This window comes from Microcaecilia unicolor, chromosome 3 (assembly GCF_901765095.1).
Source record: "Microcaecilia unicolor chromosome 3, aMicUni1.1, whole genome shotgun sequence".
Classification (NCBI taxonomy): Eukaryota; Metazoa; Chordata; class Amphibia; order Gymnophiona; family Siphonopidae; genus Microcaecilia; species Microcaecilia unicolor.
In genome coordinates, this window is record NC_044033.1 from 198,581,751 (window position 1) to 198,600,788 (window position 19,038).

Here is a 19,038-nt window from a genome sequence, read left to right on the forward strand (position 1 = left end):
ATCGTTTATAACGTATGCACATTCTTTCTAAATGTGAACATTCCTTTTAACGTGTGCGCATTCTTGATAAATATGTGCATTCCCTATAACGTATGCGCATTCTTTGTAAACTAGGCACAGCGACACAGGTTCTATGTTCGCACATTTAATCTGCTCTCGCGCTGCTCCAAATGTTCCGCAGTTTCAATCTACTGCCACTCGTGCTGTTTTATCCCTACGCATATGCGGTTATGCATCCATTAAACAGGATAACATTAGGACTTCTTACCCTCTTAACTTAGCAACCTGCTACTCAATTATCCTCATTTTCTGCTGGTAACCGGAAAACCCTCCGACACCGATCAAAAAGCAACGAACACAGACTGTGTTAATCGTGCACCCGGGATCTTATACCCTCCCTATTACTGAAACATTTTGCACAGTAAAATCCAGGCCCCCCCCCCCCCCCAGCTCCATTCTAGAATATGCTCATTTTTAATTTTGGAGGGGGATTAGTCCCTGTGGGCTCATGCATTCGCACTTACTAGCTACGGAGGGGTGCATGAAAGGGATCAGCCTCAGTTCGGGCTCCTCTTCCAGCACAGGCCAGCTCAGGGGCCATGGACAAGCCCGATCCTTAGAAGAATAAAAGACAAAACTACAGAAATAAAATACAAATGATAAACCAAGATGCGTTCGTCTTGCATAGCTCCATAGGGCCGGCGGGTGGCAATGAGAAGGTCTCCATTACCGGCTTGTGAGGTGTGTGGCTAGAAGGAGAGAAGTGAAGAAGGATCTCATTTTCATAAACATTTGCTTAAGGCCTCGAGGTTTTGCCTTTTGACGTCAGTCGAGCTGGCTGTGGTCTGCTGAGCTGACTATTTCTCACCTGGGCCTGCAGTTTGCAAACTGTTTCCCCTTTTTAAAAGAATTTTTTTCTGCATCCAGCAGTGAGAAAGTAAACAGGGTTCAGAGCTCTCACGCTCTCCCTTCTCCTAAGCCAAACAGTTGACGTTTGAAAATTAAAATAGCTTTCTAGTTCTTTTGTTGTTGATTTTTTTAAGAGTGCGGACGAGGAGGAACATTTCATGTCCTGATGTTTGTGTGAAAAGATTTGCTATACACATGCTTCATGGATCTGAGACTGCGTCCCTGTCCGTTCCAGAAGTGATGTCTTCGAGGAAGCCTTCCAAGGTTCCCCCCCCCCCCCAAAAAAAAATGTCAAAGTCAACTCTCTTTCCATCCTAGAATCTTCCAAGTCTTCCACATGTGAATCTGATAAATCAGTGATAGGGTGTACGGAAGAATTTAAATTTGCAGGAGCATCAATAGCAACCAGCATGTAAAAATGTTTCGGCTACAAGTCTTCTAAGCCGAGATCTCGCCTACTCATTTCACGTAGGTCAGCTGTACATTCCTACGATCTGGAGCTTGTTATGAACTCCAGACCTAGTGAGCTCTCCAGCATCACCGCTTGCTTCGATGCAAAGCCGTGTCTCTCTCATCCACCTGAAGGCAGTGACCCTCTGTTCTATGCGACCTGAGCTCCCTCTTCAAGCCTCGACAGCAGGGTGAAGGAGATATGTCATCTCAGGCGCCTGCTTTTCATATTTCATTTTTACCTCAATTCTGCAGTAAACTCTTACGGAGGGGGGGTGGTGGTGGTGTTAAAAGCCTGCTTCCCTTTTCTTGATGCATCCTGCGAAGAACGAGATCTTTCTGTTTTTCAGAAAGCAGGGGAGGTTTTCCTGACACTGAATCATCCTGAACCACTTCCAAAACTAGTTAGCTTACGAACAGTTTCCCCACCTCCTTTGCTTCCTCTCATTCCAAGAGCTGGTGACTACACTGACTGTGCAGTGCTTGGGCCTGCTTCCTGATGCCAGTTTGTTAGCAAAAGAAATCCCTGTCACCAAAAAAAAAATCTTGATTCCAAAAACCAGAAGGTCCCCTCCCCTGGGACAGCTCTCTGTCTGTAGATTAGGTGATGGATGCTTTAGAGCCTACAGCATTCTTTCTTGCCTGACCTCTGACATTGAGACCTGCTTCTCATAGAACAGGAGATGGCAGCAGATAAGTTCCCTCTGCTCCCATCCTCTCACCCGATCCCTCTCTATCTGCCTTACTATTCTCACACCTTTCTCATTTCCATTCAGAGCTTATTAAATTAGAGAGTAATATTCGGCCAGCCATATCGGGGTACCAGCATTAAATTTATGAGTATGTGCAGATGGACAGCCTTTAACCAGATAACTGCTGGTATTCAACCCTCAACTAGATAACTGCCAGTATTCAGCCCTCAACTGGATAACTGCCGATATTCAACCCTCAACCGGCAACAATATACTCCTCCTACAATTTGACATGTCAAGTGCCTTTGATATGGTTGACCACGGAATCCTATTACACATACTTGAATATTTTGGCATCGGAGGAAATGTCCTAAACTGGTTCAAGGGGTTCCTAACCCTGCGCTCATATCAAGTCACATCAAATTCAACTACGTCTGCTACATGGACACCTAAATGTGGAGTACCTCAAGGATCACCCCTCTCACCAACTATTTTCAACCTAACGATGATCCCCTTGGCAAAACGTCTATCAAACCATAACCTTAACCCATATATATATGCCGATGATGTAACAATATACATCCCTTTCAAACAAGACATTAAAGAAATCTTCAATGAAATCAACCAAAGTCTACACATCACGAACACCTGGGCAGATGCATTTCGATTGAAACTAAACGCAGAAAAAACTCAATGCCTGATACTCACCTCCCAATACAACACGAATGAATTTACCGCTATAAACACACCAAAACTAAACCTTCCAATCTCAGAAACTTTAAAATCCTTGGAGTCACTATTGACCGCCACCTAACACTTGAAACTCATGCAAACAACACAACCAAAAAGATGTTCTACTGCATGTGGAAACTGAAAAGAATAAGACCATTCTTCCCAAGATCCGTCTTCCGCAGCCTAGTGCAATCCCTCGTACTCAGCCATCTGGATTACTGCAACTCACTATACGCAGGTTGTAAAGAGCAAATACTGAGGAAACTTCAAACAGCCCAGAACACAGCAGCCAGACTCATCTTCGGAAAACCAAAATACGAAAGTGCAAAACCCTTACGAGAGAAGCTACACTGGCTCCCACTCAAGGAACGCATTACTTTTAAAGTATGCACATTCACGGTGAAGCCCCAGCGTACATGTCTGATTTAATAGACCTACCACCCAGAAACGCTAAAAGATCATCCCGAACTTTCCTCAACCTCCACTTCCCTAATTGCAAAGGCATAAAATACAAAACGCTGCACGCATCAACCTTTTCTTATATGAGCACGCAATTCTGGAATACACTACCATGCAACCTGAAAACGATCTACGAACTAACCAACTTCCGCAAATTATTGAAGACTCATCTCTTTGATAAAATTTATTGAAAGGATCAAAACACATGAAGTCCACACACACTGTTAGTAATGCATCAATACATTCTCTTCTGAATTCCCATCCCCCGTAATTTTACCACATTTATACCTTTACTCACAGGAAAATGTTATACCGAATGTTCTCCTACTATTGTTTTGTTGCCCTATCAGTTTCTTGTTGTTTCTTTCCATTGTTCTTTTCCATTGTTCTATTCCCTTAACGATACTTTGACTTTGTCTTCGCGTAACTCCTCACAATGTAATCCATAACCGAGTTGTAACAAATTGTATTTCCATCATTCACAATGTATTGTAAGCCACACTGAACCCGCAAATAGGTGGGAAAATGTGGGATACAAATGCAATAAATAAATAAATAAATAACTGCCGATATTCAGCCCTCAACCAATAACTGTCGATATTCAACCCTCAACCGGATAACTGTCGATATTCAACCCTTAACCGGATAACTGTCGATATTCAACCAGAAAACTGCTGATATTCAACCCTCAATCAGATAACTGCCAGTATTCAGCCCTCAACTGGATAACTGCCAATATTCAACCATCAACCAGAAAACTGCCAATATTCAACTCTCAACCAGATGAGTTAAACCGGACAAAGATTGGGCTGCTATTTATGCAATCCTATTTGCCCATAACAAATCCGGTTAAGTGTTGACTCCACATCTGGACCATTTGGCTGAAGTAGTTGGAGGGGGATATTTGGTGGGTACTATCCAGATAGGAACTGCTGAGTATTCCCTTGGGGTTTGGTCAGTGTGAGTTCACAAGATAATAGTCTCTTATGGAATATTAACCCCTTAATCCGAAGTTCTTCAAAGCAAGGCCTAGAGGCCAATGGCCTGGAAACCTCTGGGACGACCCCCACTGTATTTCTGGGGGGAGGGGGGTTCTGCCACTTTTGCCTCTCTACCAAGGCTCAGGACAGAAAGGAGAAAGTGGATGGGGTGGGGGGTTGGGGAGAGTCGTATGCTTGAAAAATAAGATGAGAAAATGCATTTGGAAATATGCACAGCCTTCAGGATACCCTTAATGAAGCTTGAAGATGGACTGGTGGGGATGGATGTCATTGCTGGTCAGAAGTCATCACCCCAATGGGCAGCTCATTAGAATCTAAAGTGGCTTCAGTTTAAAAATTAATGAAGACCACTGATATAAAAAGGACAGACCACTTTATTGCCGGGGTTGCCGGGGGGGGGGTTCAGCAGTAGAAAACACTGTGGAATCATAGCAAATAAACAGCTCCTTTTACTAAGCTGAAGTAGTGATTCCTGCGCGGCAAATGCGACGAAGCCCAGAGGAATTGAAGGGGCTTCATCGCATTTGCCATGCTGGAAATCACTATCTTGGCTTAGTAAAAGGAGCCGTGTCAGTCTAATACACAGAGAAACACATCTCTCAAAGTCTATAAACTTTACCTCAAGTCAGGCTCACAATTGCTCAGGCAGGAACAGAATCGGGTCAGTTACGCGTGAAACGTAATTAGTTAATTGATGCTCAATTGGAGATAGAGAAGTACTGACAATTAGCATTAATTAGCAGTTTATTTATTAGGATTCATTTGCCACCTTTTTGAAACAATTCACTCAAGGCGGTGTACAGTAAGAGTAAATCAAACATAAGCGACAGACTTACTTACGCCCCTAACTTCTCGTGCGCTACTGAAGGGGGATTTGGTGGCCATGAGCGGGTCAGGTACTGTCCCAGGATTTAAGGCACAATGTTATAAAATTATGTCATTTCCATGCCTGAGTTGGGTAACAGGATTCCAGCAGGTTTTAGCAGGCATAAGATTTGCGCTAAGCAGTATTCTGCAAAGGACCCTGCGTACAAATCAAAAGGACGCTCCGTGCATAGCGCCATTTATACTAGTTTAGCGTGGATCTTCCTGGTGCCGTTTCACTAATTCGCCTCTAGAGGGCAGTATTCAGCTGGTGGCAATCAGTGGTTCTTTAAACACTGATATTCAGGCTTCCAGGAGTTCCCTGGGTGCCTCCGGTATTCAGTGGCAGTTCATGGACAATTACCCGGTTAACGGAGGACAACCTAACTTAACCAGATAGTTATACAAATACCGTCCCCAGACACTCCAGCACTAACCAGAGAGCATCATGGGATATTCAGTGACACTATTCAGTTATGTGCAACTTTCTTTAAATTAATCACCTTACTATCTAACTCCTCTTACTCTCTTACCTATCTATAGGTTCCATCTTTGCTTATACCCTACACTGTCTCTTATGTATTGTGTTGACATTGTAAGCAGTATACTATGCCATACTTTGTATTGTTATTTGAATATTTTTACTGCTGTAATTGTCTATTGCTTATGTTTGAGTGAATTCCTTCAAAAAGACGGTAAACAAATCCTAATAATAAATAAATATCCCATTGGGACTCAGTCAGCACTATTAACTGGGTAGCAGCCTCTCAGGGGTACAGAACCAGTCAGCACTGTTACTGGGTTAACAGCCTCCCAGTAGAACTCAGGGGTATCTTCCGTAGCTCTCCATGTAAATACACTTCATGATACACAGCTCAGGCCTCTGCAACATCCCTAGTAAGAGCAAGGCATCCCCCACCAGCATTCACTGGGTACTCACCCAAAAACGTGCTAGAAATATATTCAGAGACCTGGTTCCCAGACCGGCTCATTTCAGACAGGTGGGTAAGCTCACGGTTCAGCATTCTCTTGAACTGGCAAAGAAAAGGAGAAGTTCAGTGAATATAAGGACCACAGGCAGGCAGAGGCCTTATATTATTGCATTATAGTAAATATAAGGACCACAGATGGGCAGAGACAATATATTATTACATTATAGTGAGTATAAGGACCACAGGCAGGCAGAGGCCTTATATTATTGCATTATAGTAAATAGAGCCCAAATATTATTACATTATAGTGAGTACAAGGACCACGGGCAGGCAGAGGCTTTATATTATTACATTATAGTGAGTATAAGGACCATGTGTGAGCAAATCCCATATATTGTTATATTATAGTGAGTATAAGGACTGCAGGTGGGCAGAGGTCTTATATTAATACATTATAAGGACCACAGATGGGTTGAGCCCATATATTATTCCATTATAGTGAGTATAAGGACCATATGTGAGCTGATCCCATATGTTATTATATTATAGTGACCTAGTAATACAGTAATGATGGCAGTTAAAGAGCTGCATGGTTCGTCCAGTCTGTCCAAATGTCACATTCATTATCAATTTGATATTGAACCAACAGTCCAATAGCATCATTACAACATTTTACTCACTACGTTCCTCTTTACTATGTCTTCCACTCCCCCACTGAGATATACAGCACTTGAACTCGTAGCATTTGATATGAATGAGGTATAAAACGCTGATTCCTGATCCGTCCTTGCTGTTTTGGGGACACAGACCCTAGAAGTCTGCCCAGCACTGGCCCTGCTTACCCACTCCACGTCAGCAGCCGGTTCCACACAGACGCACAGGGGGTAAGAGGGTGTGGGTGAGGGGGGTAAGAGGATGTGGGTGAGGGACAGTAAAAATCCAAACCTGGCTCATCCTGTTCAGATGACCCAGAGGCAGGTGAATCAGTTCTACATTTCAGCCTGCAGGTGGCATCACACAGGGCACCAAAAACTTACTACCTTGGTAGCAGGAGTGTAGCCAGACTTCGGCGGGAGGGGGGTCCAGAGCCTGAGGTGAGGGGGCACATTTTACCCCCCCCCCCGGCGCCGCCGCCCCCCCCACCGCCATTGCCGACAACCCCCCGCCGCCGCCAGCACCACCACCAACAACAACTTTGACCCCCCCCCCACCGACGACCCTCTCAACCCCCCCCCCCCGCCTGCCGTCGCCTACCTTTGCTAGCAGGGGACCCCAACCCCCGCCAGCCGAAGTCTTCTTCCTTTGTTTGGTTTCTGAGTCTGACGTCCTGCATGTTGTACGTGCAGGACGTCAGAAACCAAACGAAGGAAGAAGACCAGCTGGTGGAGGTTGGGGGTCCCCCACCAGCAAAGGTAGCAGACGGCGATGGCGGGTTGGCGGCGGGAGGGGGGGTTGAGAGGGTCATCGGCAGGGGGTCCAGGGCCAAATCTACGGGGGCCCAGGCCCCCGTGGCCCCATAGTAGCTACGCCCCTGCTTGGTAGTGGGGGTGACCGAGGTTTTGATGTTTTCTAATAGAAAGTTCCTCCCCTCCAGAGAGGCCTCTTCTCTTCACTAAAACCTACTCCCTCCCCCCACCCTCTTCAAGGTACCCCAAATCCTGCTGATGCTGTACCTTCAGGAGGTGGAGATTTACTCTCTAAAAATCCAGGGGCTCAATACCTTTATTACCATTATGAGCTGGACTTAGTCCGAATTTTACGATTACTCAGTGAACACCAGAATCTTTCCCTCCAAAATAATAGCAATGAATCAATAAATCTAGGGATACATTTCAGTCAGCGGCAGTGAGCGTTTTGCTGACTGCTGCCGGCGTTATTCACGCAGAGCCGCCGAGAGAGGGCAAGATTCCCCGGGCCCGGCCTCCGGGGGGGGGGGGGGGGGGGCTGGCACCAGCAAAGTTTCAAGGGAGCAGAAGCTTCTTCCTGCCTGCCTGCTTCCGCCAGGTCTGTCGGTTTCCTGCTCCTGTGTGTGCCAGGGCCCGGATGACTGCGTTAACGTGATAACCCAGGTCCCGGCACACAGGAGCAGAAGACGACAGACCGAGGGAGAAGCAGACACAGGAAGGTAAGGGGGCGGAGGGGGGGCATGGTGCGGTAGGGGGGGCGGTCCTGCTCTGGGCCTGGCTGTGTCTCTCGGTGGCCCTGTATTCACAGATATTCAATGTCAGGCCCATGTCCAGGCTTTTGCATTGAATCAGCGATATTCAGAACTTAACCATCCATGGGTTACTGCAGATAGGGCTGTGTTTCACGTGGTCCTATTTATACACTTACCTGGCCGCTTAACCGGCCATGTGCCGACTCAGCCCCTGGTATGCCCCCCAAAACAGCTGGTTTTCACCGAAGCACTAACCCAGTGGCGACAGCCGGTTAAATGCCGCTAAAAATTAGTGGAAAGACCCAAACAAGCGATTTAACCGGTCAGTGGTCATTTCTGGCCAGTTAAGTCCCAGAGCATTGCGTGTTCACAGCCCTGCTTTGCGTATTACACAAGCTCCTTCCTCCCCTCCCCTTCCAAATATTTCCAAGTGAGAACAGGGAATGCAGGTCATAAAACGGATGCCCCTCTCGATCCTGAAAGGAGCAGAGGGACTTTGTGAAGCTGCTGTAAGAACTCAATGACACTAGGACAACCTTGGACAGGTGGAAGCACAGTTTGTAAACCTACTGTCATCCTCACAACACTCAACGCCATGCATCGCCATCAGGCCAAGGCAAACAAGGCGCCAGTTGCTTCCCTCTGCTGTCAATCTGGTCCGGGCTGGCTTCAGCCAATGCTGACAAGGGATTCCTTTTCTCGGAATCCCATTGCAGGTCAGGGGAGCGCTTGTGCAATCCTTTTGTGTTTCAAGACACAAGACTCATGTTTACCAGTGGAAGTGGCTCCACAGGGTGCAGTGAACCATAAAAACCTCTTGGGCTCTCCAGACTGCCCATTGTTTAGTTAAAAAAAAAACGCCTCTGAGGAAGCCACAGTCAGCAAGACACCCTCTGCCCTAAATCTTGTGTCTTTAAACACTTGTTAACTCCAGAATGGTACTAGGCTCTACCCAACCTGACAGAAAGCATGGAGTGAAATGCAAACACAGTAACATAGTAGATGACGGCAGATAAAGACCTGTACGGTCCATCCAGTCTGCCCAACAAGATAAATTCATAGTATGTGCTACTTTATATGCATACCTGACCTTGATTTGTCCTTGCCATTTTCAGGGCACAGACTGTAGAAGTCTGCCCAGCACTAGCTTTGCTTCCCAGTTACCAGTGTTGCCATCCAATCTCCGCTAAGATTCCGTGGATCCATTCCTTCTGAACAGTTTATCCCATGCATTTTTGAATTCCGTTACCGTTTTCATCTCCGCCACCTCCCGCGACAGGGCATTCCAAGAATCCATCATTCTCTCCGTGAAAAAATTCTTCCTGACATTATTCCCGAGTCGGCCCCCCCCTCCCCCTTCAACCTCAATTCATGTCCTCTAGTTCTACCGCCTTCCCGTCTCCGGAAAAGGTTTGTTTGCGGATTAACACCTTTCAAATATTTCAGCATCTGTATCATATCACCCCCCCACCCCCGTTTCTCCTTTCCTCCAGGGTATACTTGCTCAGGTCAGTAAGTCTCTGCTCGTAGGTCTTCCAACGCAAATCCCATAACATTTTTGTAGCTTTTCTGTACGCTGCTTCAAGTCTTTATAACGATGCCCATCTTTATCCTACCGCAAGGTCCCACAGAGTCTCAAATTCTCTTTGTCCCCCCCCCCCCCCCCCCAAAACAAAAACCTCTAGAAGGACATGCTGCCATGCCATCACTACCTTTTCTATGAAAAAGTGCCTTCTCATATTCTTTATTCCTCTTCCCCTATCTACTACCCCACCCCCTACTCGCATTCTTATTCCCCCACGGAAGACGACTCAAGATTTCCACAGAGCTCCCCTCCTTTTCCGCCATCAAGCTTTCATCCCCCACACCGCTGGTTACTGTCCAAAACAGTAGGCTCCGGTTTAGCAAATCCACCTTCAGCTCTGGATCTTTTCTGCCTTGTCCTGCTGCCCCCCCCCCCTCAGGCTTCCAAACTGCCGAAAGCCGCATCTCTGTGCGAATAAGAAAATGGGATACATCTCTCTTTCTTAGAACAAGAACCACAACAAGGGGAGATGTTTATAGTAGCATCAGTGGAAGAATTTCTTGGAGAAGCCTCCATTGTTCTTCCAACTGCCAGGAAGATTTCGAGAGCACCGTGCCAGTTATTGTCTGAGAGAGGGAACTCAGAGCCACGGGCGCTGAACGAAGCCAGAAACCTCACAAGTTTGGTTTTTTTTTGTTTTGTTTTTCTAAACGTAAGATGATGCAAGAGAACCAGGCCATGAGCAGTGTTATGCTAAGGCCTGCGGTTCCTGGCACATTACAAGCAAAGCCTTGATCAAAACCAAACTGCTCTTGGACGGGCAGCTGTCTCTTAGAACAAGGTCCAGACAGCCTGACTTCTCTTTTGTTAAGCAGGAGGCCTTGGCCTTGTTACGACAGATTAGCGTATTGTCCAAAGCAGTCCTCAGATACCATTATAACATTGAAGAGTCGTTTTCACCGACCAAGAAAGGGATCTAGGTGTCGTCGTTGATGATACGTTGAAACCTTTTGCTCAGTGTGCTGAGGCGGCTAAGAAAGCAAATAGAACGTTAGGTATTATTAGAAAAGGAATGGAAAACAAAAATGAGGACGTTAGAAAAAGTACAGAGAAAGGCGACGAAAATGATAAAGGGGATGGGATGACATCCCTATGAGGAAAGGCTAAAGAGGCTAGGGCTCTTCAGCTTGAAGAAGAGACAGCTGAGGGGAGATATGATAGAGGTCTATAAAATAATGAGTGGAATGGAATGGGTAGAAGTGAATCGCTTGTTTACTCTTTCCAAAAATACTAGGACTAGAGGGCACACAATGAAGCTACAAAGTAGTAAATTTAAGATGAATTGGAGAAAACTTTTCTTCACTCAACGTGTGATTAAACTCTGGAATTCAGAGAACGTGGTAAAGGCAGTTAGCTTAGCAGAGTTTAAAAAAGGTTTGGACAGCTTCCTAAAGGAAAAGTCCATAGACCATTATTAAATTGGACTTGGGGAAAATCCACTATTTCTAGGATAAGCAGCATAAACCTTTTTTGGGATCTTGCCAGGTACTTGTGACCTGGATTGGCCACTGTTGGAAACAGTGTCACCCCAGTAGCAGAACTGGAAGTTTCAGAACCAGGGCATGTGAAAAGCCCCCAGGACCAGATGCATTCCTTACCACTTGCTCCCAGGAATGAGCAGCGTCCTACCCACATCTATATAACTAATATGAGCATGGACTTTTCTTCCAGGAACTTGTCCAAACCTTTTAAAACTCAGGTGACGATAACTGCTGTCACCACTTGTTCTGGCATCAAATTCCCCAGCTCAGTTGTGCACTAATTTGTTTTAAAAGTGTTATCAATGTCCTTTTGCCTTAGAAATTATGTGAAAGGTTAGTCACCCGTTCCACTCCACTCCGGGTTTATAGGCCTCTTTTGTCTCCCCTCAGCCACCTCTTCTCCAAGCTGAAAAGCCCTAATCTCTTAAGCCTTTCCTCATAGGAGAGCCGGTCTGCCCCCCTTTATCATGCTTTGAGATTAAGCCCTGATTTGTGCGCTACGAATTGGGATCAGCTCTCGTCCCGATGGGGCCCTGCAGACTGGTAGACGCTTCAGTGGGATATCCCTTAGTGGCACTAATATGATACTGGGTTTGGCCCTGATATGCGCTAGGAGGAATGAATGGGAGTAATCGAAACCAGAGACGCTGGTTTGCAATGGATCGGCCTTTTGGGATGAGATAGGGTGAAGCGGCAAAGCTGGGTTTGGAACCAAAAACACTCCTTTGTATTCTGGCGCTTTCAGCAGCTTTGCAGGGGAGGAAAGGAGAGCAGGTTACTGAATGCAGAAAGAAGGAGGTGAAGCCCTCTCCCCCCTCCCCTCCATTTGCTGCTGCTGCTTTCCAAGAGGGCTCCTGGCCATTTCTCAGAACCGGGAGACACCTGGGAGAGTTCCTTTTCCACAGAAACACATGGACTGCCTGAGGCTGCAGCTGTTTTCCTGTTCAGCCTGAACAAGGCCTCTAGTGATACCAGTCTGAGCAAGATCTCCGAAGTACACACACAAATACACCCTCTCCACAAGCCACTCCAAGCGCTACGTTCATGAATTTGGACTTACTGAATTTTTATCTTCTCCCATTTCCGAGCACCTCAGGGAAAGCACCAAAACCGGGAAGCATTGGGCCTAGAATCTAAGCCTTGTGGGACAGGGTTGGCTCTGGTGGGGTTACATAAGGGGAGGGACCGGAGGTGACCACACAAGTCTTGCCAAGTTGACCAAGGTTAGGACATGGCTTGTTGGGTTGCATCTCCCTCTTTCTAGATAAAGTACAGAGGTAATGCCCACGACCGACCGCTCGAAAGCCTGTACAGATTCTGCAGCCCAGGTCTCTGTGTTTCTTACAAGTCCACAGGAAATACCTTCCCCCCCCCCCCCCCACCAGGATTCTCCTTTGAAAATGAGAGTGCTGGCCGCTCGGTGAGTACTTCTGTGCCCTTGGACGGGAGTTCAAATGTTGACCCTAAGTGTTGTAGACTCTGCCACACTGTGGCTGGTAATTTTCAGTATCCCCAGGAGAGGGTGTAGCCTAGTGGTAAGAGTAATAGGCTGAGATCTAGGGAAACCCGAGTTCAAATCCTGCCTCTGACATTTAACATTCCCTGTGACCTTGGGCAAGTCAATTTATCTCCACTGCCTCAGGTACTCAGTCTGTAAGCTCTCAAGGGCAGGAACATAGTGAAACCTAAGCTCTTATCACTGGGTACACCCCGTAGCACTATAAAAATAAGAGAAAGAATTATTAACTAGGTAAAATCATCTCGATCATGAAGAACTTCACAGCCACCAGCTCAACCTCCTGCTCTGGAGCTGGAGCACTGACCCTGCTGTACCGGGATTCAAGACTGTGGATCAAGAGTTGGCTGGTTGCTATGGACATAAGTAAAGAAAATGATAAAGGGGATGGGACAACTTCCCTATGAGGAAAGGCTGAAGCGGCTAGGGCTCTTCATCTTGGAGAAAAGACTGCTGAGGGGACATATGATAGAGGTCTATAAAATAAGGAGTGGAGTGGAATGGGTAGACGTGAATCGATTGTTTACTCTTTCCAAAAATACTAGGACTAGGGAGCACGCAATGAAGCTACAAAGTAGTACATTTAAAATGAATCGGAGAAAACATTTCTTAAGTCAACGTGTAATTAAACGCTGGAATTTGTTGCCAGAGAATGTGATAACAGCAGTTAGCTTAGCAGGGTTTAAAAAAGGTTTGGATGGCTTCCTAAAAGAAAAGTCCATAAGCCATTATTAAGATGAACCTGGGGAAAATCCACTGCTTATTTCTAGGATAAGCAGCATAAAATCTGTTTTACTGTTCTGGGATCTTGCCAGGTAGTTGAGACCTGGCTTGGCCACTGCTGTCCCAGTTTGGCAGCACTTATGTTGTTATGTTCTAGTAGATGATGACAGAAAAGCAACCAGTCTGCCCAGTTACTTCTGCTCTTGCTGCTAATGCAGAGCATGTCTGCCTGTGGGATACCCCTCCTTAAAGAAGTAGTTCTAACTCTTCAAAAACAAGCCGTGCAGCCACCTCTGGGGTGTACAGTGGGGTAGCATGTGGACGTGAATCACTGAGGCTGGGGACACCTTCTAGATGAACTGATTTATTATGAAAGGAGTGTTTAAAGAGTAGAATCTACTTGTTCAGATGCAAGAATGGAGCAACGGGGGCTCGCCAGACCAGCTTCACTGGGGTTACTGGTTTTGATTACATTAGCCACAGATTGTATTCGGAAACCACGACAGGAAAAGTTCATCTGAATTTTGTTAAAATGTCTAATATGGCATGATGAGACAACTTCCAAATTGAGAAAAGCGGGCTAGAGATGGGTTGAAGAGGAGGGTCATCGTTAAAAAGAAATACATGACAAGGTTAGTGGTTTAGTGGTCTATCTTTGGTTTTGAAGGTCCTCAGACAAAATGGGCCAGAGTACTTAAATGGAAATGGGACAATATACCGCCTTTCTGTGGTATTTTGCAACTACATTCAAAGCGGTTTACATTTATACAGGTACTTATTTTGTACCTGGAGCAATGGAGGGTTAAGTGACTTATAAGTACATAAGTACATAAGTAGTGCCATACTGGGAAAGACCAAAGGTCCATCTAGCCCAGCATCCTGTCACCGACAGTGGCCAATCCAGGTCAAGGGCACCTGGCACGCTCCCCAAACGTAAAAACATTCCAGACAAGTTATACCTAAAAATGAGGAATTTTTCCAGTCCATTTAATAGCGGTCTATGGACTTGTCCTTTAGGAATCTATCTAACCCCTTTTTAAACTCCGTCAAGCTAACCGCCCGTACCACGTTCTCCGGCAATGAATTCCAGAGTCTAATTACACGTTGGGTGAAGAAAAATTTTCTCCGATTCGTTTTAAATTTACCACACTGTAGCTTCAACTCATGCCCTCTAGTCCTAGTATTTTTGGATAGCGTGAACAGTCGCTTCACATCCACCCGATCCATTCCACTCATTATTTTATACACTTCTATCATATCTCCCCTCAGCCGTCTCTTCTCCAAGCTGAAAAGCCCTAGCCTTCTCAGCCTCTCTTCATAGGAAAGTCGTCCCATCCCCACTATCATTTTCGTCGCCCTTCGCTGTACCTTTTCCAATTCTACTATATCTTTTTGAGATACGGAGACCAGTACTGAACACAATACTCCAGGTGCGGTCGCACCATGGAGCGATACAACGGCATTATAACATCCGCACACCTGGACTCCATACCCTTCCTAATAACACCCAACATTCTATTCGCTTTCCTAGCCGCAGCAGCACACTGAGCAGAAGGTTTCAGCGTATCATCGACGACGACACCCAGATCCCTTTCTTGATCCGTAACTCCTAACGCGGAACCTTGCAAGACGTAGCTATAATTCGGGTTCCTCTTACCCACATGCATCACTTTGCACTTGTCAACATTGAACTTCATCTGCCACTTGCACGCCCATTCTCCCAGTCTCGCAAGGTCCTCCTGTAATCGTTCACATTCCTCCTGCGACTTGACGACCCTGAATAATTTTGTGTCATCGGCGAATTTAATTACCTCACTAGTTATTCCCATCTCTAGGTCATTTATAAATACATTAAAAAGCAATCATAAGGAGCTGCAGTGGGAATTGAACCCAGTTCCCCAGGATCAAAGTCCACTGCACTAACCACTAGGCTACTCCTCCACATTAACCCTCTGCACACTTTTGAGGCCCCTAAGGTCCTCCCCAAAGAGCATCACTATCTGTACCCTGGTCAAAAGGGATCCCAGGATGTGCTGCCCACCACCGAGCCTTCTCAGGAGCAGCCCCCACGCTCTGGAACTTCCTTGCAGAGGGGCTACGTCTAACTTGACTCCCAGGTGAAAACCTGGCTCTTCTCCCAAGCGACTATCCACTCACTCTGCACCTGGACCTCAGACCAGTTCCTTTTCTCTTATTCAACTGTACATATCATTTGCCTTCGGTTTAAGCATTCATCTATTTATTCCAATGCCTCTATTACCCATCTTGTCCAGTGTCTCTATATTACAACTGGGCTGGCCCACTCGGCCGTCTATTAAGATGTTTCTTTGTACAGTGAGCAAATCTATGTTATATGAATGTTCTACTGTGTTGCCTGTTAAGGCTTTCATTTCTTTTTATTGTGCTGCATCATCTGATATTTATCTTATTTTTATTTATTTTATTTTTATTTATTGCATTTGTATCCCACATTTTCCCACCTCTTTGCGGGTTCAGTGTGGCTTACAATAAGATATGAATAGTGGAAATACAATTGTACAGCTTGGTTATGGGTTACATTGTACAGGTTATGCGAGACCATCGAAGTATCGTTAGGAATATTACAATGGGACATCAACATTGAAACATTGGAAGGAGACAATGGGAAGCTTAAAGGGCAGTAGTAAAGCACAAAGACATATGGTGTACATATTTCTGTGAGTACATGTATGGGTGATGTGGAATTAAGGGGGGTGATGCATTGATGAATAGTGAGTGTGGACTCTATGTGTTTTGGCTCTTTCCGTAGATTGTTTCAAACAGGTGGGTCTTCAATGATTTGCGGAAGGAAGCTTGTTCGTGAATCGTTCTTAGGATGCGCGGCAGTGTATTCCAAAGCTGTGTGCTCTTGTGAGAAAAGGTTGACGCGTGTAGCGTCTTGTATTTCACGCCCTTGCAATTAGGGAAGTGGAGGTTGAGGTATGTTCGGGTTGATCTTTTAGCATTTCTGGGTGGTAGGTCTATCAGCTCGGACATGTAGGCTGGGGCTTCACCGTTAATAATCTTGTGGACTAATGTGCATACCTTAAAAGTGACGCGTTCCCTAAGTGGAAGCCAGTGTAGTTTCTCTCGTAGTGGTGTTGCCCTTTCATATTTTGGTTTTCCGAAGATCAGTCTGGCTGCTGTGTTCTGGGCTGTTTGAAGTTTCCTCAGTATTTGCTCTTTGCAGCCTGCGTATAGTGAGTTGCAATAATCCAGATGGCTGAGCACGAGGGATTGCACTAGGTTGCGAAAGACGAATCTTGGGAAGAATGGTCTTATCCTTTTCAATTTCCACATGCAGTAGAACATCTTCTTAGTTGTGTTATTTGCGTGGGTTTCGAGTGTCAAGTGGCGGTCGATAGTGACTCCAAGGATTTTGAGCGTTTCTGAGATCGGAAGGTTTAGGTTTGGTGTGTTTATCGCGTTGAATTCATTTGTGTTGTATTGGGAGGTGAGTATCAGGCATTGAGTTTTTTCTGCATTTAATTTCAGACGAAATGCATCTGCCCATGTGTTCATGATGTATAGATGTATGTTTTGTTTATTTTGTTTCAAGAAATTCACCCGACTGTGTTCAGCAAGAATAAACCAGACATGGGCAAGACAATTACAGCAGTAAAAGTATCTCTGTTATGAATGTTCTCCCATGCTGTCTATTATGGTATCATTTGTATCGTATTTCTGTTATATGATTGTTTTACGGTACTGTTAAATGTGTTTATTTTTTATACTGTTTCATGTCAGTCGTATTATTAGGTTTTAATTTGCTGTTTTCTCAAGTTTACCTCACTGATTGTATTTTCTGTTTATATTTGGTCATTTCACTATTGTTATGCTGTTAATGAAAATTGTAGGGGGCTGCTGGCCGTTTAAATCACCTGTCCAGGGCTAACCGACCATTTTCAGCAGCACTTAACTAGTTAGTTTCACTGAGAATGCCGATTATCAGCATTTAACCAGCTAAAAGTCAGTCCTATATATAAGTACAGAAGTATTGCCATACTGGGACAGACCAAAGGTCCATCAAACCCAGCATCCTGTTTCCAACAGTGGCCAACCAGGTCACAAGTACCTGGCAAGAACCCAAAATAGCACAATACATTTTATGCTGCTTATCCCAGAAATAAGCAGTGGATTTTCTCCAAGTCCATTTTAATAATGGCTTATGGACTTTTCCTTTAGAAAGCCAGCCAAACTTTTTTTTAAACCCCGCTAAGCTAACTGCTTTTACCACATTCTCTGGCAACAAATTCCAGAGTTTAATTACACGTTGAGTGAAGAAATATTTTTTCAGATTTGTTTTAAATGTACTACTTTGTAGCTTCATTGTGTGCCTCCTAGTCCTAGTATTTTTGGAAAGCGTAAACAGATGCTTCACATCTACCCATTCAACTCCACTCATTATTTTATAGACCTCTATCATATCTCCCCTCAGCCGCCTTTTCTCCAAGCTGAAGAGCCCTAGCCGCTTTAGCCTTTCCTCATAGGGAAGTCGTCCCATCCCCTTTATCATTTTTGTCGCCCTTCTCTGCACCTTTTCTAATTCCACTATATCTTTTTTGAGATACGGCGACCAGAACTGAACACAATATTCGAGGTGCGGTCACACCATGGTGTGATACAAAGGCATTATAACATCGTCATTTTTGTTTTCCATTCCTTTCCCAATAATACCTAACATTCTATTTGCTTTCTTAGCCACAGCAGCACACTGAGCAGAAGGTTTCAACATATCATCAACGATGACGCCTAGATCCCTTTCCTGGTTGGTGACTCCTAATGTGGAACCTTGCGTTACGTAGCTGTAATTCGGGTTCCATCTTTATGTAGTTCTTCATAGTTAGTTAAATGCTGAATATCACATTTAACTGGCTATGTCTTCGCCGCCTCTGTACACCTGAAAATTCATTCCCGGAGCTTGGACATTGTCCAGCATTGAATTTCCGGGTATTACGCCCACGGCGGGCAGCGAAACACTATCACTACTGGCTGAATGTCAGGTCCTAAGTTATATGTTAAACTGGACTTGCTGTACACTGCCTTGAGTGAATCTGTTCATAAAACACAATAAATAAGTAAGTACATAAGTATTGCCACACTGGGACAGACGAAAGGTCCCTCAAGCCCAGCATCCTGTTTCCAACAGTGGTCAATCCAGGTCACAAATACCTGGCAAGATCCCAAAAAAAGTACAAAACATTTTATGCTGCTTTTCCCAAAAATAGTGGATTTTCCCCGTCCATTTAATAATGGTCTATGGACTTGTCCTTTAGGAAGCCGTTCAAACCTTTTTAAAATTCTGCTAAGCTAACCGCCTTTACCACATTCTCTGGCAATGAATTCCAGAGTTTAATTACACGTTGAGTGAAGAAAAATTTTCTCCAATTCGTTTTAAATTTACTACATTGTAGCTTCATCTCATGCCCCCTAGTCCTAGTGTTTTTGGAAAGAGTAAACAGATGCTTCACGTCTACCTGTTCAACTCTACTCATTATTTTATAGACCTCTATCATAT

General features: G+C 45.1%; 1 protein-coding gene across 1 annotated transcript in view; it reads right to left on the minus strand.

The window, feature by feature from the left end:
• Positions 1-19,038, minus strand: part of PDE4A (phosphodiesterase 4A) — a 204,170-nt gene that overhangs the window by 13,800 nt on the left and 171,332 nt on the right. Inside the window, exon 7 of the mRNA XM_030195292.1 lies at positions 6,048-6,141. Within this exon, the coding sequence (XP_030051152.1) occupies positions 6,048-6,141 (94 nt within the window). The remainder of the gene's footprint in view (positions 1-6,047; positions 6,142-19,038) is intronic.